Source organism: Odocoileus virginianus, unplaced genomic scaffold, assembly GCF_023699985.2.
Source record: "Odocoileus virginianus isolate 20LAN1187 ecotype Illinois unplaced genomic scaffold, Ovbor_1.2 Unplaced_Scaffold_15, whole genome shotgun sequence".
Classification (NCBI taxonomy): domain Eukaryota; kingdom Metazoa; phylum Chordata; class Mammalia; order Artiodactyla; family Cervidae; genus Odocoileus; species Odocoileus virginianus.
In genome coordinates, this window is record NW_027224277.1 from 1,414,108 (window position 1) to 1,435,097 (window position 20,990).

At 50.0% G+C, this 20,990-nt stretch overlaps 1 protein-coding gene across 3 annotated transcripts in view; it reads right to left on the bottom strand.

Moving 5' to 3' along the window:
• PDPR (pyruvate dehydrogenase phosphatase regulatory subunit) overlaps positions 1-20,635 on the bottom strand; it is a 41,930-nt gene extending 21,295 nt beyond the window's left edge. The window contains exons 1-7 of one of the 3 annotated variants that reach the window (XM_070462866.1): positions 20,451-20,635; positions 7,499-7,783; positions 6,315-6,448; positions 2,686-2,767; positions 2,431-2,594; positions 1,544-1,665; positions 661-778 (exon numbers count right to left, since the gene is read on the bottom strand). In XM_070462866.1, coding sequence (XP_070318967.1) covers positions 661-778; positions 1,544-1,665; positions 2,431-2,594; positions 2,686-2,767; positions 6,315-6,448; positions 7,499-7,722 — 844 coding nt within the window. In that variant the 5' untranslated portion in view covers positions 7,723-7,783; positions 20,451-20,635. Of the gene's footprint in view, positions 1-660; positions 779-1,543; positions 1,666-2,430; positions 2,595-2,685; positions 2,768-6,314; positions 6,449-7,498; positions 7,784-20,106; positions 20,288-20,434 lie in introns of those variants that run through there. The other 2 variants (XM_070462867.1, XM_070462868.1) reach the window with 2 other exon arrangements.
• Positions 20,636-20,990: the final 355 nt, after the last annotated feature.

The following is a 20,990-nucleotide window of genomic DNA, read 5'->3' on the forward strand; positions in this document are numbered from 1 at the left end:
AGCTGTTACATGGGCAGAGAAAGAAGCTAAACAAAAACACCTAGAACTGCCCTCATTAACCAGGCAGCGTTCAGTAAACACAAGCATTCATTGGCTTTAAAATGCTTTCCCCGGTCATGGGCGAGGGTGCTCCTTCCAGATTTACTGTGGAGTCTGTTTTTCAGATTACCCTATACCAATCACTTACCTAGAAACTTTGACTAGTCTTAAAATCAAGCCACTGTGCCACATGGAAGCCTGACACAGGGGCTGCAGAGCCCACTGCAGGGATGAAGGCCCCCAAGTGGTATCGGACCCTCCCTGCGGCGCTGGGAGTCACTGAACAGCCCGAGGTTAGAGCTCGCCTGTGACATCGCCACAATGGGTAGCATTATGTCAGCTCTAGGTTATACTCCAAACATGCGCAATCTACTCTGTCTGGGACTACAGTTAGCTTGCAAACAGAAACAAACCTGCTCAAACAGCACGCCCACTTTGGCCATCCTTTCATAAAGAGACATTCAAGTCAAGTTAGAACGGGGTCTACCTCCCTGTAACATGCTCCAGAAAAGAAGTGAAAAGACTCTTCTAGGTGCAGTCTGTCCTCAGCAGAAAGCCCTTCTTGGCAGAGGACAGAACAGGGGTGAGGAGACAAGAGTAAAAAAAGGTGCAAGTCCTCACTTGGTGTGCTGCTCGGCAGAGGGGTCTCCCAGGGCCGAGTCAGGAGGTAGAAGTGTTCGCAGGCATGCAACGGGATACTGACCGGCTCCTCGCTGCACAGACCCAGCTCGTATGCCCACTATAGATGGACAGAGGGATGGGTGGGGGGAGAGGAACAAAAAGACACGTGAGCAGGTGTAGGCTCTTGAGACGAGTGCCATTTCAAGTGGCTCCTGGGTGCTCCCGCCCCCACATCAGCTGTGGGAAGCCAACTTCTAGCTTTAGTTCCTAACATTTTCAGAGGGGAGCAACATGGTACCGGGTGAGCCACGAAATCTGCTTTCTGAGCAGAGAAGACAGAGTCACCAGCTCGGAAGAGGAGCTTGTGGGGAGCCAGTGAGGCCCTTTGAACGAAACACCGGGCCTCAACTGCGAACCCCAAACACCAACCATGAAGACGTCCACGTGGCGCAAAGTACTCCCGGGTGCCCTTAAGACTGTGGAGGGGGGCAAGGGACCAACCTGCCGTCAGAGCTGCAGGCTTTAGTGTCCTGGACACGGGACCCACACTCCCGACACAGAAGCACCCCCAACGCACATCTGCTGGTGGTGGGATGACACGAACCACCACACAGCCCCGACCAGGGACCGGGCGCTGTCCACGCTGACTCTCTGGGCCTCCCTGAGCAGGGCTGCCCCTCGGCCGGGAAGGAGTGGGGATGGTTGCCCGGCTTCCACACGAGGGGCGAGGGCAGGCTTCCCGTTTGGAGGGGGGGATTCTGAGTTTTCCTGGCCAAATAAGAAACAGTGTGTCCCAGATGCCTGCTTAGTCTATTAGAAAACTAGCCTTACATCTGTACCCCAAAATCCTGGAGACAAAAGTTAAATCTTGTCACTAACCTACCTGACCAGCACAGTTGACAAAATACTGGCACTGGATCTGTCCTTTATCTGTCTCCACACCGGTGACTTGACCTCTTTTGACCATAACATGAAGAATACTTGTCCGGTCATAGATCTGAACACCTGTCCCAAGGTAAACACAGAGTTGGGGAGTCGTCATGCGCTGTCTCAGAGTCAGGCATTTGCAGCAGCTTCTCAACAAACACTGAAAAGGCCAGGTCCGTACTTTAACTTTAGAAACCAAAACACTCCGGAACCACATCCTGAGATGATAGAAATGGGCCTTTCCCAAGACTGAAAATACCAGCCAACTGAAATCATAATCGAATTCCAGGGATCATGGGACTTCCCTGGTGGCCTGGTGGTTCAGGTCCACACTTCCACTGCAGGAGGCCTGGGTTCCATTGATGGCTGGGAACCGAAGTCCCACAAGGGGCGTGGCACGGCCAAACAAAAGTCCAGGGATCATAAAAGGGGCAGGAGAGAAACAGCGCCACAGGGCCTCCTCAATCCTCATCAACCCACACCACGACCCAGTTCATCCAGGGCAGACAACACCACGGATCAGCCTTCCCCTGATTCATTCCAACCCCGGGACGTGACCCCCGCTGTGCACTGAATCCCCAAGGCGCGTGCCAGCCTTGGCTTCTCAAGTCCTGGGGAGGGGAAAAGGCCCTTACACCTAAAATGCTCTAAGCAGGACTAAAGGCAGTGCCTAGGACACTTAACAAGAAAAACGTGGCCCTGAGGGAAACTGTGTTCACAGGTACTGCGTAGAGACAAAAACTCAGAGCCGCCAGCAGGACTTCCGCAGCAGAAACTGGCTGGTGCCCTGCCACCGGGCAGCGCTCTCCTGACGCCCGTCTTCCTCGCCCCGCGCCCACTCACCGTTCTGGGAGGCGGCACTGGCCAGGGCGAGCGCCACGTCGGCGGAGGACACCACCGCGTCCTCGGGGACGTGCATGGCGCCCACCAGGTCGTGCACGTTGAGCAGAGGGTGCAGCTCGGCCACTCTCCTGGGGGAGATGATCTCGCAAGGGATGCCTATGACACTGGCACAGAACACAGGGGCACAATGACATTCCCCGGCCTCCGCAGAGGTCAGCTGACAGGAAGTCGGGACGGGCTCAGCCTCATACGTACTTCAGCCTCGAGCTGATGCGCTTCAGGGAGATGAGCCGGTCCTGAGTTTGGGCCAGAAAGATGGAGCCCGTCCTAGTGTAACCTGGAAGGGAAAGCAGCCCAAACTCAGACAGACCGGGCCACCTGCAGGGGTGCAGTGGGAACCCACCAGACAGTAAGTCAGATGACCCGGGAGGAGTCCTGGACTGCAGGCTCAGCTCACGGCTCTGTGACCCGTCCCTCCCTCACCCCTTCAGGTGACCAGGCCCTTTCTCCTCCGGTCCCTGGTGGGCACGGACCCATGGAGATGGCTGCTCTCAATGCAGCCACAGGCCTGTGACCTATGCTCAGCTCATCTGACCTCCTGGACACTGGGTCTTGGGTCAGGAGAGAAGGTGGAGGTCCCTCCTCTCATCTCAGGAGCAGCAGCGTCCCGGCCAGCCCACTCCCCTTCCAGGTGAGGGCCTGGGTCGTCACCACCCGGCTCCACCCTGCCTCTGGCTGGCAGCCTCCTCCCACCCCACAGGCCCCGCTGGCCTTCCAGAAGCTCCTTGTTGTTGCCCAGCTTAGCCCCAGGCGAGCCCTGGTGTCTGCAGTCAATGTACTGGATGTGACCACTACGAAACCTGAGTTAATGACAATCCTCCCAGATGCAGTGTTTTATCAGTTCTCATGAAGAAAAGCTTGAATCAGTCACTTTTCTTTTTAAAATGGAAATACAGTCATGATAATTTCAGAGCCTGGTTTTTGTAAGTATTAGACATATCCTCATTATATTTAATCCTTTGCTCTGTCCTAGGATACACAGAAAGCAAAAATTTTCATACCCCTGGAAAAATAACTTGTTAAGTACAGGTCAATGTATGTTCACATTTCCGTTTGTCTTCGACTAAAGGTAGAGTTAAACACTATGGTCAGAAGTCTCCCAGTTTGTTCTTTTTTCCCCCATAATAAAGCTGTTATTCATCTGAAATGCAACTATGTTATTTCTGCTAGTATTTTACTATTGGTTCCCTCCCATTCTGATTTTTTTTTTTTTAATATTTGAGTATTGAGAATGTCCAAATCATTCTAAAAGTCAAAACTACAGAAATATCAACTTCCCCCCACTTCCCCACCATGCACCTTATTTCCCAGTTACTCTGGAGGTAAGCACCCTCAGGTGCTATGTCATGCTGCTATGTCGTGTCTGACTCTTTTGCAACTCCATGGACTATAGCCCTCCAGGCTCCTCTGTCCATGGGATTTCCCAAGCAAGAATACTGGAGTAGGTGGCCATTTCCTTCTCCAGGGGATCTTCCTGACCCAGGGATCCAACTCTGGTGTCCTGCATTGGTCAGCAATTTCTTTACTGCAGAACCTCCAGGGAAGACCCGCCAACCTCAGTACTTTCTGGTTTATCCTTTCTATATTTATTTGCAAAAAAATGTATATTTTCTTATTTCTTCTTAGTTTTTATAAAAAAGCAGTACATTTTATATAGCTTTTACCATCTTGGTTTTCTCATTTAACAATGTATCCCAGAGATCATTTCATAGCAACTCATAGACATCTTCCTCCTCCTTTTTACGTCTACTTAATACTCCTGTGTGTGGACTTCATCAATTTTATGCATGCATGTTTTTGTGCAAGATATTAAGTGGAAAAAATAAGGTACAGATATGCTTAATACAATCTCATTTCGCTTAAAAAAAAGTACACATGAACAAACCACAGAGTGGTAACCTTTTGGTGGGAATTCAGTGGGGAGGTTGACTTTTTCTTTCTATATTTCTGTATTATTCACATTTATTATAATAAGTTATTATATATATTTAAAACTTTCTAAAAGTTCCTTATAACCCACAAAATATTTTAAAAAATTAATTGGTTATCAACTTGGTAAAGCTTAATCTACCTATATCTAGGTTTTTTAACTGTAAAAGAATGATCCATCCTTATTATAAGGTCAAATGATACATGAAATACTTTCAGAAGACTATTAAAACTTAGATTATCACATTCAGTCACCTGACAAAAATCTTATCAGGCACAAAAGAAGCACAGCAGAAACTAATTTTTGTATAATGAGGACTCTTGAAGTGACCCAGTAACTCTGAGCTAAAAGCAGTTAACATACACCTCATGTGAATTAATTATTTTCAGAAGATTAGCTTATTATATGGTACCATTAAATCTAGGTTTTGGGACTTCCCTGGTGGTCCAGTGGTTGTTAAATTTCTGCACTTCTACTGCAGGGTGACGGGGGAAAGTCTGACCCCTGGTTGGAAAACTAAGATCCTGCATGCTCCTAGGCCAAAAAAAAAAAAACCAAACAAAAACTAGGCTGCACAGACGTCATGTAAAGTCTCAAAGCAGTCCACTGAACCACAGCGGTCATGGGAGCGCACACCCGCCCACTCCGCCGGACAACAGACGCCTCCGTCAGGGAAGCCCCCCGTCGTCTCACTGCGGCACTGGTGGGCTGCACTGGGGGTGACAGACCGAGGGGGTGCCCTTGCTCTCGGTTGCCTGATTTCCTCACGGCCCCACAGGCACCACGGAGAGATCAGGCCCAACAAGGGGTTCTGGACAGTGACCCAGAACAAAGGCGAGACTCGGTTATCTTCCAGAAAAGAAGCCTGCAGCCCCAATCCCTGCGGACTCTAGCAGCTGAGGAGTGCCAGGCTCAGCAAAGCGCGAGCCACTGAACCAAGGGACCAGGAGTCAGTGGTGCCCCCTCTGGGCCTGCTGTGGACCCTCTTCCGACCCAGACCTTGGTTAACGCCTGATTCAACGACCTTGTTATTAAATTAAATCCATCCAAAAAAGATTGAAATACAGTTAGGTCATGTCTACCATGTTTAAGTTACTAGAAAATCAGTCTTAAGTTACAATTTACAAATAAGGTTATACTTCAGTTGGCAAAAATAGAAGCTACCATCCTTTGTCAGCATTAATCTCGATGTATCCGTGATTTGAATGACACAGGTCAGCAAGATTATCCCTCACACAGGCCTCGTCCTGTCGTCAGCACTGGGCCTCACCATCCCCTAATGGTACTGTGGTCACCAAACTGCTTCATCAGCAACGAAACTAGCTCTGACTCTGGGCTTCTTGCTAAAACGTCACCTTACAACAAAGTACTAGACTTTCTTTCTGCCTTGTTGCCATATGGACCACGGTCTTAGATTCATCTGCTGCTCTTGGGACAGTTCCTACTTACTCCAGTAAGTAAGTCTGTGTCCTTACTCCCCTAACTACACAGGTAAGGAGAAGCACATGTATGTGCTCTATAGTCAGAAATACCATTAAGTATCAATATTTGGGTGGGTCGAATTATGATTTAACCACCAAGTACCTAAAGTTGAGGCGCCAAGTGTTGCCACTTATTATGCTTTGATGAGTGGAATATGTCGGAAATGGCCCAGGAAGATTTTTACTTCATAAGAATAACAGAATTTGAAAAGGAGCTAGGGTACTGAGTGAAGACCCTCAATCTACAGATAAGGGAAGTGAAGACAGTGCAACAAGCTCAGAGACTTGCCCAAGGTCAGAGCCGGACAAGTGGCAGAGCCCAGACTGAAACTCAAGGCTGAATTACCAGATCAACAGGCCAACTTGGTGTAGCACCAGAGAGAGTGGAGGAAAAGTCTCGATTACTTGCTTACCTGTTTGGATCCCCGTTTCTTGCTCTAACTGATGGTAGAGTTTGTTTGAATAATCTGCCATCTTTTGCTCGATGGCCAAGTGCCTGGCAGTGCTTAGGATGCCAGCACAGAACCTCGTAGAGCCAGCAGCCAGCCTGCAGGACAGATTGTTAGGGAGACGTACATGTCAGTGAATACAGCAAGTTCAAGGTTCCTCATTACAGCACTGCCGCAACAGCCAGAGATGGAACCAACGTCACAGTCTCAGCTTAAGAATGATTTAAAATTTTGGAATTTCACTTATATTTACGACATTAAAAAAAAAACAAAAACACTTTCATGGATCAATCCTAATGGAGCAACAGGAAAACTATTTAGGGTATGCTGTCACTTGTATGAAAAAAATAAATGAATCTCCAGATATCCACATATACACCTACCAACACTTATTTGATTATATATGGAGAGAATTATCTGGAATGGTACCTAAGGAACTTAACTCACTTCCAGTGAGGGAAACTTATAGTTAGAGATTAAGGAGCAGGAGAGTTTTCCCTTTGTACTCTTTTACACATTTTCAGTTTTAAACTACGTAAATGTATCACCTATTCAGAATTTAGAATCAAGTCCAATTTGTGGCAGGGAACAAAGGCCTGGAACAGAGAAAGGACACTAGAGGAAATAAAGCATCAACTTTAGTTTAAAATAATGTATCAATACTGGTTCATTAACTGAAACATTAATCCTTACAGAAGATGTTAATGACAGATGAACCTGGATGTGAGGTGTATGGTAACTCTGCACTATCATTTCAACTGCTCTGTAAAGCTAAAGCTTTCTAAAATAATCAAAGAAGAGGAACAGAAATAGAATATAGCCAATTTCATTTCAGCTCACAGAAGAAGCACCCAAGTCACAGTATTTACTGCTGAATTAATACAGCAAAGAGCAAGATGGTAAGATGTACTTTAAACCAGAAATGAATACATCCTTTATTTACTTGTTACGTCCCAATCTCTGAAAACCAGAAAACAGGAACATGAGGCATCGCAAAATGCAGTCCTGAAGACTCCCTTTTCTGTAGTTAACTCGTGCTCCCTAGTGGCACTTGGGCTCGCTCTCCGTGGGTGAGCACTACTGAGATGACAGGGAGGAGGGACGCCCAGAGCAGCAGAGCCCCAAGCCACGGCCAGCTGCGGTCCTACCTGCCCTGCTCCAGAAGGACGACATCCTTCCACCCCATCTTGGAGAGGTGATAGGCCACGGACGTGCCCATGATTCCACCGCCGCAGACGACCACCTGCGCCTGGGCGGGCAGGGCCACGGGGGGCGCCGCGGCCGCTGACGCGCTGCCTCTGGCCGGGGAGCCCTTCCGCCATCCTCGGCGGCTTCCCGGTCCTCGGACCACCGCCAGCAGCCGGGGCAGCATCACGTGTGTCAGCCACGGGCGCCGCGCTCTCACTCAGCCACGCAGATCCCAGGGATTCACACTAGACAGAGGAAACCAAGGGTGTCACTCCCCTGCACCCAGAGCACAGGGTGAACGAGAAAAGGCGGAAACCCAGAACGGTAACTGTTCACTCAGCAAACGCTCCAGGCCTTACTGAGTTCCGGACACGCCGCTAGGTGGAACACAGCGGTGAAGACAAACGAGGAGGTCCCTGCCTTTACACAACTTGCCTCTGAGACAGAGAGACCAGCAGCCAGTATACAAACAAAATAAGGAACAGAGCTAACAGCACGGTCAGTGGGGGCACACTCAGAACATGGCGGTCAGAGAGGAGGCGTTTGAAGAGACTTGGATGACAGAGAACCAGCTGCGTGAGGTTGGAAAGCAGCAGCGTGCGCGAGGCCTGGAGAGGCGGAGCTCGAGGGGTCAGCCCAGAAGAGGGACTGTGTGTGCGCAGCACGTGAGAGGGGCCAGGGAGGCCGCGCTGGAGGGGCGGGGACCAACCACGCCCCGTGGGAGGCCGCGCTGGAGGGGCGGGGACCAACCACGCCCCGTGGGAGGCCGCGCTGGAGGGGCGGGGACCAACCACGCCCCGTGGGAGGCCGCGCTGGAGGGGCGGGGACCAACCACGCCCCGCGGGAGGCTGCGCTGGAGGGGCGGGGACCAACCACGCCCCGCGGGAGGCTGCGCTGGAGGGGCGGGGACCAACCACGCCCCGCGGGAGGCTGCGCTGGAGGGGCGGAGACCAACCACGCCCCGCGGGAGGCCGCGCTGGAGGGGCGGGGACCAACCACGCCCCGTGGGAGGCTGCGCTGGAGGGGCGGAGACCAACCACGCGGGGGCTCCAGGGTCCCCGCCGGAGGCCGCGCTGGAGGGGCGGGGACCAACCACGCCCTGTGGGAGGCCGCGCTGGAGGGGTGGGGACCAACCACTCCCCGTGGGAGGCCGCGCTGGAGGGGCGGGGACCAACCACGCCCCGCGGGAGGCTGCGCTGGAGGGGCGGGGACCAACCACGCGGGGCTCCGGGGTCCCCGCTGGAGGCCGCCTTGGAGGGGCAGGGACCAACTACGTGGGGGCTCCGGGATCCCCGCGAACAGCAGGGTTTACTCTGCAGTGCAAGGAAAAAGACTAAAGCAGGGGTGACGTGTTCTGCCCTGTTTCTCCAGGGTGAGGCTGGCTGCACGGAAGGCTCCCAGGAGGACAGGGAAAGCGGAGGTGAGCCAGGACACTGTCGCAGTTCTCAAGGAGACGCCAGGGTGGCTCAGATGAGGATGGGGCAGCAGAGTCAGAGAAACGACTGGATCATTTGGAAAACAGAGATGACAGAACTTACTTGCCAACAACTGATGCTAAAATGGGAAAAACGGAGAGATAAGGATGATGGCCCAGTCTGTGGGTTAAACAACCATGTGAGAAGGATCAGATACAGTGGAGGCTGTGATGGTGTGAGTGAGCAGAGTGGAAGGTTCCACAGAGTCAACAGCCGGAGAGACCCAGCAGGCAGCTCGGGGAACACGGAGCAGCTGGTGCCCAAGCCCGAGACTGCCGTCTCTGAGGTGCCCGGAGCAGAAGCAGGAACTGGACCCCTTGCACAGCACCGAGTGGGTGGGCAGACCACCTGCCCGCCCCTGGACCTTCCACCACTCGCCCCAGCCTCGCCCACCCAGGGAGCAGCCTGCTCTCCTCCGCAGGAGCCACCAAGGGCACCTGCCACTGGTTTGCGCTCTCATGTCTCAGCCCGACTCCCAGTAAAGCCGTGCCTGAGCTTCTATTGATTAACGAGTCCTAGAACCCACTTTGACACAAGGGACCCGGCGTGGAGGCTGCAGTGTCCGTGAACCCTGGGCAGTGGCAGGAACTGACCAAGGAGACTCTGCTACTTGGTCCAGTACCACAGGCTGCATATGACCAAGGCAGGGTTTTAACAGAATTAATGCAACAGCCAAACAGAGAAGTCATCAAGCTCAAGAAACTGCAGACAGACCTGCTGGCAGAGCACACAGTCGCGGAAGCACAGCAAGAGGCGGCCTTAGGAGAGCAGACATCACGGCGGCACGTGGTGAGCAAACCCCCACCTCCTCCATGACGGCCCCAGCACCCGTGCGCCGCCATCAGCCCCAGCCATCCAAGGCCAAGGTATCGACGTGCGTCCCTCACGGGACTCGGATCCGTGACCAAGGCAGGCACAGACTGTGTCCCAAGAGGAATCCCAGGCAGCCAGGGGCCAACCATCCTGGCCACCTGGTGTCCCACCATGCCTGAGGTCCCTGTCAAACGCTGCCTCAAGATGGAAGGTTGTCCACACAGCCAGTCCTGCTGGAAGCCCATTGCCACAGGACCCATTCTCTCTCCAGTTCCAATCCTTCATTCTTCTCCCTTAAAACCTTACCATTTCTCCAAACAGACAGACAGACGCCCAAAACACACATGAAAAGATGCTCAACATCACTAATCACTAGAGAAATTAACATAAAAGCTATAGTGAGGTATCACCTCTCATTGGTCAGAAGGGCCATCATCAAAAAACCTACAACACCAAATGCTGGAGAGGGTGTGGATAAAAAGGGAACCCGCTTACACTGTTGGTGGGAATGTAAATTGGTACAACCAGTATGGAGAACAGTATGGAGGTACCTTAAAAAAACTAAATATAGAATTACCATATGATTCAGCAATCCCACTATTGGACATATATCCAGGGAAAACTATAATTCAAAAAGATACATGCTCTACAGTGTCCCTTGGAGCACTATCTACAACAGCCAAGACATGGAAGCGACCTAAATGTCCACTGGCAGAGGAATGGATAAAGATGCTGTAGTACATAGACTACATATATAATGTATGTGTACAGTAGTACATGTACAATGGAATACTATGCAGCTATTAAAAGGAACAAAATAATGCCATTTGCAGAAACATGGATGGACCTAGAGATTATCATATTAAGTGAAGTAAGACAAATAAGATAGAGAAAGACAAAGAAAGACAAATACCATATGATATCACTTCCATGCAGTTTAAATGAGACAGCGCTTCCCTGGAGGCTCAGTGGTAAAGAATCTGCCCACTAATACAGGAGACAAGGATTCAATCCCAGACCCAGGAAGATCCCTGATGCCTCACAGCAACTAAGCCCAGGCACCACAACTACTGAGCAGCAACTCCTGAGCCCACATGCCCCAAGTACTGAACCCAAGCGCCCTAGAGCACGAGCTCCGTAACAAGAGAGGCCACTGAAATGAGCATCCTGAGCACCCAACTAGAGAGCAGCCCCTGCTCACCGCAACCAGAGCAAAGTCTGCACAGCAGTGAAGACCCAGCACAGCCAAAATAAACAGAACTAATAAAAAAGAAAATTAAAATCACACAAGTGAACTTTTTACAAAACACAGACTCACAGATCTAGAAACAAAATTTATGGTCACTAACGGGGGAATGTGGGGTGAAGGGATGAATCAGGAGACTGCGGCTCACACACACACACTGTTACATAAAGCTAGCAAGGACCGAGAATGTAGCACAGGAAACTCGACTCAATATTCTGTGTAACCCATATGAGAAAAGTATCTGAAGAGGAATGGAGATTAACATATCAGATCCACCTTCTGTACACCTGAATCTAACACAGTGCTGTAATTTAACTATACTCCAATAAAAAGAAAATTCAAAAAATGTAATCACTTAAAAAACAAAATGACCAGGGCTTCCCTAGCGGTCTAGTGGTTAAGAATCCACCTGCCAAAACTAATAGAATAAAAAATGGCAAAAAAAAAAAAAAAAAAAAAAGAATCTGCCTGCCAATGCAGGGGACACAGGTTGGATCCCTGGTCTGGGAAGATTTCACACGCTGCAGGGCAACTAAGCCTGTGTGCCACTACTGAGCCCGCGCTCTAAGCCCACAAGCCACGAGCGCTGAGCCTGGGTGCCGAGAGCCTGTACTCAACAAGGGAAGCCATGGCAGAAAGGAGCTCACGAACCGAGACCAAGAGAGCCTCTGCCAGCTACAACTAGAGAAAGCCCGCCCAGTGCAGCCACGACCCAGTGCAGCCAAAAGTAAACAAATACCAATTACAAAAAAAAACCTGAAAAGAAAGGTTCTCTGAAGACCAACTACTGCCAACATGGAGAGGCCCCATAAAGTAATCTGAACCACTCCCACTGCAGTCAAAGAGCAAGGGACATCTAGCTGGGTACATTTGTCCAGAATAAGCTTTTACCTCCAGAAACTCCACAGGTCACAACAGAAGAACAACCACCTGTAAAGCCAGTGGAAGAGCTAAGATACCTATTCAAAAGACAGGCAGCATCGGGACTTCCCTGGTTGGCCCAGTGGTTAAGAATTCACCTTGCAATGCAGGGACGTGGTTTGATCCCTGGTTGGGGAACTAAGATCCTACATGACAGCGAAGATCTGAAGATCCCCTATGCTGCAGCGGAGAGTGCAACACCGTCAAATAAATAAATGATGGAGGGGACACGGGTATACCATGGCTGATTCATGTTGATGTTCGGCAGAAACCAACACAATGTTGTAAAGCCAATTATTCTTCAATGAACAATAAATAAATTCAATTATATAAAGAAAAAGACAGGCAGCATCAACAGACAAGTTAAATGATGCAGTGGGTCAGATTCTTATTAGCCATTCTTGCTATTGCACTCAGCAGGATCATATGTGAACATCTTGTTCAAACTGTTGTCACGCTTTACCCGCTTCATTATCAACATAATGGTCTGCTGTCCCCTTATTGTCTTAAGTTATAACAACAGTTATGTCCTTCAAGGATGTGTCCTCTTAACAACTGTGCGACGGACATTCAGGTCTGCATCCCCTCCTCTGCAGACACCCAAACCATCATATGTTTCGGAACTCTGGCCAGGCCCTGTGCTTTTCCAGCCAGGCTACAGCCTATCAATGACTGAAAAAGCTCACTTTAAAGGGGTGCACAGTGTAGGGACTACAAGGTGAGTGGGGTTTGCATCTGTAACAGGACCACTCCGGCTCACCACTGGACCCAGAACCCATTGGGCATGACCTCAGTGGGGGCAGAAGCTGGCCATCAGACCAGCAGTCTCACGGGGAGGTTTTACCTATCATGAAGCAACACTGAGAAATCTCATCAGCTTGCTTATATGATGGAACAGTTCAGACAAGCCCTCTCGTTTCTTTGGCTAATGTAGTTCTTGACAACAGTCCAGCTCTCAATCACCTGCTGGCAGAATGAGGTGGAATTTACGAGATAGCTAATACTTCTGGCTGCACCTGAAAGAACGTGATAGCATGAGTGGAAGTTCAGTTCAGTTCAGTCACTCAGTCGTGTCTGACTCTTTGCAATCCCATGCACTGCAGCACACCAGGCCTCCCTGTCCATCACCAACTCCCAGGGCTTACTCAAACTCATGCCCAGGAGCGGGGATCAGGATAGGGAACACATGTAAATCCATGGCTGATTCATGTCAATGTATGGCAAAAACCACTACAATATTGCAAAGTAATTAGCCTCCAACTAATAAAAATAAATGGAAAAAAAAAACTCATGCCCATCGAGTCAGTGATGCCATCCAACCATCTCATCTCTGTCGTCCCCTTCTCCTCCCACCTTCAATCTTTCCCAGCATCAGGGTCTTTTCAAATGAGTCAGTTCTTTGCATCAGGTAGCCAAAGTATTGGAGTTTCAGCTTCAACATCAGTCCTTCCAATGAATATTCAGGACTGATTTCCTTTAGGATGGACTGGTTGAATCTCCTTGCAGTCCAAGGGACTCTCAAGAGTCTTCTCCAACACCACAGTTCAAAAGCATCAATTCTTCGGCACTCAGCTTGTCTTTATAGTCCAACTCTCACATCCACACATGACTACTGGAAAAACCATAGCCTTGACTAGTCAGACCTTTGTTGACAAAGTAGTGTCTCTGCTCTATAATATGCTGTCTAGGTTGGTCATAACTTTTCTCCCAAGGAGTAAGTGTCTTTTAATTTCATGGCTGCAGTCACCATCTGCAGTGATTTTGGAGCCCCCACCCCCCAAAATAAAATCTGTCACTGTTTCCCCATCTATTTGCCATGAAGTGATGGGACCAGATGCCATGATCTTTGTTTTCTGAATGTTGAGCTTTAAGCCAACTTTTTCACTTTCCTCTTTCACTTTCATCAAGAGGCTCTTTAGTTCTTCTTCACTTTCTGCCATAAGGGTGGTATCATTTGCATATCTGAGATTATTGATATTTCTCCCAGCAATCTTAATTCCAGCTTATGCTTCATCCAGCCCAGAGTTTCTCAAGATGTACTCTTTATATAAGTGAAATAAGCAGGGTGACAATATACAGCCTTGACATACTCCTTTTCCTACTTGGAACCAGTCTGTTGTTCCATGTCCAGTTCTAACTGTGGCTTCCTGACCTGCATACAGAGTTCTCAAAAGGCAGGTCAGGTGGTCTGGTATTCCCATCTCTTTCAGAATTTTCTTCAGTTTCTTGTGATCCACACAGTCAAAGGCTTTGGTGTAATCAATAAAGCAGAAGTAGATGTTTTTCTGGAACTCTCTTGCTTTTTCAATGACCCAACGGATGTTGGCAATTTTATCTCTTGTTCCTCTGCCTTTTCTAAATCCAGGTTGAACATCTGGAAGTTCACTGTTCACATACTGTTGAAGCCTGGCTTGGAGAATTTTGAGCATTACTTTGCTAGCATGTGAGATGAGTGCAATTGTGTGGTAGTTTGAGCATTCTTTGGGATTGGAATGAAAACTGACCTTTTCCAGTCCTGTGGCCACTGCTGAGTTTTCCAAATTTGCTGGCATGTTGAGTGCAGCACTTTCACAGCATCATCTTTTAGGATTTGAAATAGCTCAACTGGAATTCCATCACCTCCACTAGCTTTGTTCATAGTGATGCTTCCTAAGGCCCACTTGACTTCACATTCCAGGATGTCTGGCTCTAAGTGAGTGATCATACCATCATGATTATCTGGGTCGTGAATATCTTTTTTTGTACAGTTGTTCTGTGTATTCTTGCCACCTCTTCTTGATATCTTCTGTTTCTGTTAGGTCCATACCATTTCTGTCCTTTATTGAGCCCATCTTTGCATGAAATGTTCCCTTGGGATCTCTAATTTTCTTGAAGAGCTCTCTAGTCTTTCCCATTCTATTGTCTTCCTCTATTTCTTTGCATTGTGTGCACCAGGACCCAGGAGAAAGGAGCAGTGACCCCAAAAGAGACTGACCCAGACTTGCCTGTGAGTGTCCAGGAGTCTCCAGCGGAGGTGTGGGTTGGTGTTGGCCTGCTGCAGGGATGGGGGCACTGTGTGCAGCAGTACACGCATGGGGATCTTTTGAAGATTATCTTTATTACCTCCACCATAGTTTGGCCCAGGTAAATAGCAGGAAGGGAACACAGCTCCATCCATCAACAGAAAACTGGATTAAAGATTTATTGAACATGGCTCCGCCCATCAGAACAAGACCCAGTTTCCCCCTCAGTCAGTTTCTCCCATCAGGAAGCTTCCCTGTAAGCCTCTTATCCTTCTCTATCAGAGGGCAGACAGATTGAAAACCACAATCACAGAAAACTAACCAATCCAATCACATGGGTGGAAGTTAACATTAACGAAATATGCATCCAGGCCAACTGGCTTCACAGTTTTAGTGGTGGCAATATCGCCTTCACTCTCTGGTCAACAGTTAAGTCAGACCTCCCACGGTTAACCTGGTTCCTTCCCTTCCTAGGACCTTGAGAGGCTACTGCTGTCCTCTTTTTGGCCCTTGTTTGTTACCTTCTGGACAAGTTTGTGTCTTCTAAGCTCCAACAGTTTCAAGTAAGACCCATGATAGCACAAGAACTCAACCCCTTCCAGCAGAGGGTGGCCCAGGTCTCTACAGGTCTTTGGAGAAGTCAGAGAGGGACTTCTAACCCCTAGGGTAGGCTAGGGGCTGCAGCCCCTGTCCAGCAGGAAGAAATTCCAGAAGAAGAGACCTTAGGCCTCTTACCCTTTAAGAGTAAGGGGTGTAGAATTTCTCAGAGGAATGAGACAGGGTGGAACCTGGGATCCTTTGCCTCAGTGCTTAAACTTGAACAAATGTCTCCTTAAGCAACAAAATACAAAGAAACTATAAAGGACTAAAAGTAACTCCATGCAAGTGCAGCTGGGGTAAATTATGGACAAGATAGGAAAAAGACCCAAAGAAGTCAACTGCTACTTCTGAAGAGTGGAGAGCAAAAGCACGTGTTGGGGAGCAAAAGCAGGGTGCTGCACATGGACCCTGCACACACCACCACCAAAAGGGTGGGCAGACCAACCAAGCACCCCTCAATCCCAATGCCTGGGCCCGCTTCTACCCTTACCACATATACGGACCCAGACCACCAACCCCCTTGGGGAGTGAGCAAGGGAAACCATTACCTGTCTTCATGCCCTTTTGGTGCAGCAGGGGCCCCAATAAAGCCTGGCCTGAATTTCTTGTCTGGCCTCTGATCAATTTCTATTGATTAAGGAGGCCAAGAACCCTGGGTGGTGACACTGTCACTGATGTCCACCCACTGTCTCAATGCAAACGCAGCTCTCCTGAGGGCATCGTCAGTCACGCGGCCAGCCCTGTCCCAGGGGCCTCACCACCAAGAGGTATGGTTGGTGTCCTCCTGTTTCTGAACCATTACCACTCAGTCATCCTTGACAAAGACCCTGTTCCTCTGTGGCGTAAGCTAGCAGGCAGCCCTACCTAGCGCCAGGCTACTTCCTGTTAACCCACAGGCACATCTCTGTCTACAGCTAGTTTCTGAACCTGTAACTCTGCTCCTCTCCTAACTTCTGACCTCATGTCCTCTCTTCCTTCATCACAGCAGATAACCTGTCTCATCTTGTTCCCTGAGACCCCTCCTGTAAACCTCTTTGCATCTGCAACCATCTCTGCCTTCTTTCACAGGGTCAAAGGTAATCCCTCACAGAGGCCGGATCCCACTTCCTGCCTCCTTCCTCTGAGTCGAGCTCCATCAACTGTTCTCTTTCACGTATCTTCACATTTCCCTCCTTCTCCTCAGCATTTAAATGAGCTCCAGTACCCCTCGCCCCACCAAGGAGATTTAAGTGAAAAAGCAAAGCTCCGTAACACTCATCAATTAGCTATGTTTAATTTCTAAAATTGTAAATTATAAAACAATGGTCACTGCAAAAACTCAAAAACAGAAGAAAATTAAGATTTCCCTCTACTCAAAGTTCACAATATCAGTGTTAATGATATTTTCCCAGAATGTTATTTTTGCAGCAATGAGCTGCCCTGATGTCCACGTGTTCGCCATTGCCTGTATCTTAAGTCTTTCTTTTATGACCTTGGTGATGGCATGGTTGGTCAAGGAACTTTTTAAGCAAAATCTCTTAACATGTACTTCACAAACCTTTTTTTATTTCACAATAAGTAAAGTACATAGGCATTGCTGATACGTTGTTTCTCACTTTTCCCTCATCCTACTCACTCCTGAACCAAACCGGTGGGGCTTCTTCACCACTAGACCACTGCACCACTCTCACCAGGAACACAAAGGCTACTGCTTCCCAGGGCACGGTCTGGGCGCCACCTCACTGGCCCCCTGAAGGGTCCCCCCTGCTCACATGCTTCCCTTGTGTGCTGGGGCAGCCTCCTCCCTGATCACATCCCGCCAGCCTCTCCTCTGCCCTTCCCTCTGTGCGGACGTCCCTCGGGGCTCCCTGGGGCCAGCTGCTCTCCCCATCCACCCCTGTCTACACTAACTCCCTTTCCTACCATGACTGACGGCCTAACCCATCCCTGAGCTCAGACCTGCAGGTCCAGCTGAAGAAGGGCCACCTCCACTTGGACTCCCACTGGTCAGACTGAGCACATCTCAAAGGTAAAGCCATCCTCCTCAATCTCCAACTCCGCTCCATTTCCTCTGTCCCCGAGGACCCCACTCAGGAGAGTCCCGAGTGTCATCCCGCATGCCTCCCCTTCTCTCACCTCCTCTCTCCAGGCAACCATCCAGGCCTAACCGACAACGCCACAGCCTACACTTCCCTCCAACGGACCTGCCTCTCTGTCTGCACCGCCCTGTCTGGAGCACAGACCAACAACCTCTCACAGTTCCCTGCGGAAAGTTCCCCACGGGGCTCCCCACCTCGGATCTGCGCCACCATTCTCCGGACGCCCCCCAAGGCTTTATGCAGGGGCCTGAGCGCAGCTCTAAAACAAAGACCCTATTTCGTGCCCCTGCTTACACCCTGCAATGACTATCTGGTGCCCTCAAAGTAACCTTCCTTAAGAGGAAATGCAAGACCCTTCCGTGTCTGCTCACTTATCTCTGGTCTCATTTCTCTTCTCTCACCTCTCACACTCATCAAACCTAAGCTGCTGTAATTCTGCATACACGCCAGCATGAACTTTCTCTTCCACCTCCAGGATCTGTGCAAGCTGCACCTTCTAACTGGCAGTTCCTGCCACCCCTCCCCCCAAATAAGGATAATCCCCTCAGCTCTCGGCCTGTGTGACATCTTATTTGTCCCCACCCTCCCCCCAACAGTCAGTTAAGTGACTCCTCTATGTTCCTCTAAACACCCTGCACATCCCCCAGCTCACAGCCAGCCACACTCTGTAACGGGCTGTTTGCTGACCAGAGAAGCAAAACAGAACTCATCCGAGAATAAAGATTTTAGAAGCTGACAGATCTGGGTTTGATAATCTCCCCCACCTCTCATCAACTGTATGACATTGAGCAAGTTATTAAATTTCCCTGCTTTGGGCTGCTCATCTGTAACATGGGCTAGGAATTCTACTGCACATGGCTGCTGCAAGACCAAAGCAGACAGGCAGGAAAAACAGGGTACATGGCACCTCAGATGCACTCGGAAAGTGGGAGCCTTTAGTCCCCTGTGATAATGGAAGTCTCTGAGAGCAGGGACTAGGTATAACTCAATCAATATTTTTCTCAGCATTCACCCTAGGCACTTTGGAAATACTACTTGAATGAGACAAAATGAATGAGAACAGAGAACAAAAAAGATGGGGAAAAAATTAAGTGATGACTCAGATCTCAAGCCTAGGGCCCCAGATGTGAGGCTATAGCCAAATAACATGAAATAACTTTTTTCCAAAATGGTAATATTCTCATAATTATGTGCCAGACACTGCTTTATGTATACTGCTAACTTAATCCTCACACATCTATGAAAGAGATGCTACAATTTCTACTGTTCACCTGAGGAAACGGCAGCACAGAGAACTGAAGTGACTGATCCAAGATCCTATGATACTGATGAGCGGCAGAGCCTGAATTGAAAGCCTGTCAGTTTAGCACTAGAGTCTGCCATTGCATCATTATTCCATGCTACCTTTAAATTAAGATGAGTTTAAAAAGGGTAGCTGTAAAGGAGGCCAGAACCACAAGGGTTAGCAAAGATGGCATTAGAAACATAGTAACATTTCAGTTTCAAGAAGAAAGAAATAATACTAAAAGACTGGCGTGATAAGAACCAAGAAAAGGATTTTTGACCTTGTGCTCATCATGACCTTCAAGAGTCAGTGAAGTGGTGAGAACAAATAAAAGAAGGATTTACAGTGGATGCAAAGAATCAAAGTAAGGAAGATAACAGAGTCTATTGCAGTAGGTTGGCAGCAAAAGCAAAATAAAGCCTGAGAGCAAAGGAGATAATATCAGCAGAGAAGAAATGGAAAATGTCAAAGACGAAGAAGTAAAACACATCTGGTTGAAAACCAATCATGTGTGTAATTTCTGCTAAACAATCTCAAAACTGTCTCTGGTTATGCTCAGATCTGCTTCCACAGATAAGAACAAGAAGACAGCTCCAACTCCTGTGAGTTGTTCCTCAGCATGGTCACTCATCCTGTACAAATTGGCTGCTGGTCACAAGGGACCCTGGGTGAGACGTGTCCATTAATGGTGTGCTAAATGGATCAGCACACCATTTCCCACACCTCCCTCAGCATAAAGCCCACCTCCGACAACTATTTTAAAACACGCAGACACACACTCAGATGCTCCCTCTCTGGAGATTCTGTTCCTGCTGTTCTAGGATGCTGCATCTTTCAACAGGTGCACCAGGTGATACGAAGTTTGAGAACCTGATCCAAACCCCTAGCCCCAGAAAAGCGCCCCTTGAGCCTGGCTCTCTCCTCGCGCCGCACCCCCACGCTCACAACGCACGGGGAAAACAGACTTGAAGATGCCTCATTCAGACCTCAATGCCATGCACATCAGTCCCAAAGGGTCAAACGTTAGAAGAGAGCTCCCTGCCCCGCCTGGACGTTCGCAGATAAACCTCGCTGCCGACTCTGCAGCAGCTGACTAGCTGGTCAAGCACAAGCGGACCGCACGTCTCCACGCGGGAAAACGACTCCACCTGCAGAGGCGACCCGGGTGGACGAGCCTGACTCGCGGCAGGGGGCGGTGCACGGCCGAGGGGCGCCGGGACAGAGGTCACCCGGCCGCGCTGGGCTTCAGGGGGCCGCGGGCGCCCTCAGGGCCGGTGCCCCTGCCTCGGCACGGCTCTGCGAAGCGTCACAGCCGCAGAGAGGCCGGGGGAGGGCGGAGACGCGGCTCCTCAGGGCCGGCCGGAGCCGACGGGAGACGAGGGCCGGCCGGAGCCAGACCGCGGAAGCAAAGCGGGGGGCGCGGGGTCCCGGGCCGCCGAGGCCCGCGCGGACGGCAGGCCGAAGCAGCGTCCTCACCAGAACCTCCCTTTACCTCAAGGGAGCCCGCGGACTCCGCGCGCAGCGGCGCCTCGGCTGAGGCGGGGCGGCTGGCACTGCAGGACCCGGGGGTCCTGGGGCCGGAAGCGGGGTCGGGGTGCGGGGAGGGGGCGGGGCGGAGGGCGCGAGGTTCCGGGGACGCTGGAGACGCGACCTTCCGCGCTTTACGGTCTCGGGCAAGGGTACGCCGCCGCGTGAGCTCAGTCGCGCACGCGCGCCGCGACAGAGCTCCGCCCCTGACACGTGTGCTTGTTTCGGTCTCGCGAGGCCTCGCCCCTGGAGGGGGGCACCCGTCTCCGCATCCTCCAAGATGGAGGCGAATTGGAGGCGTGCCTTTTAGGGGCCGCTTTAGGACTCAAGATTGCCGGGAGAGATGTCAATAACCTCAGAAATGCAGATGACACCACCCTTATGGCAGAGAGTGAAGAGGAACTGAAAAGCCTCTTGATGAAAGAGGAGAGTGAAAAAGTTGGCTTAAAGCTCAACATTCAGAAAACTAAGATCATGGCATCTGGTCCCATCACTTCATGGGAAA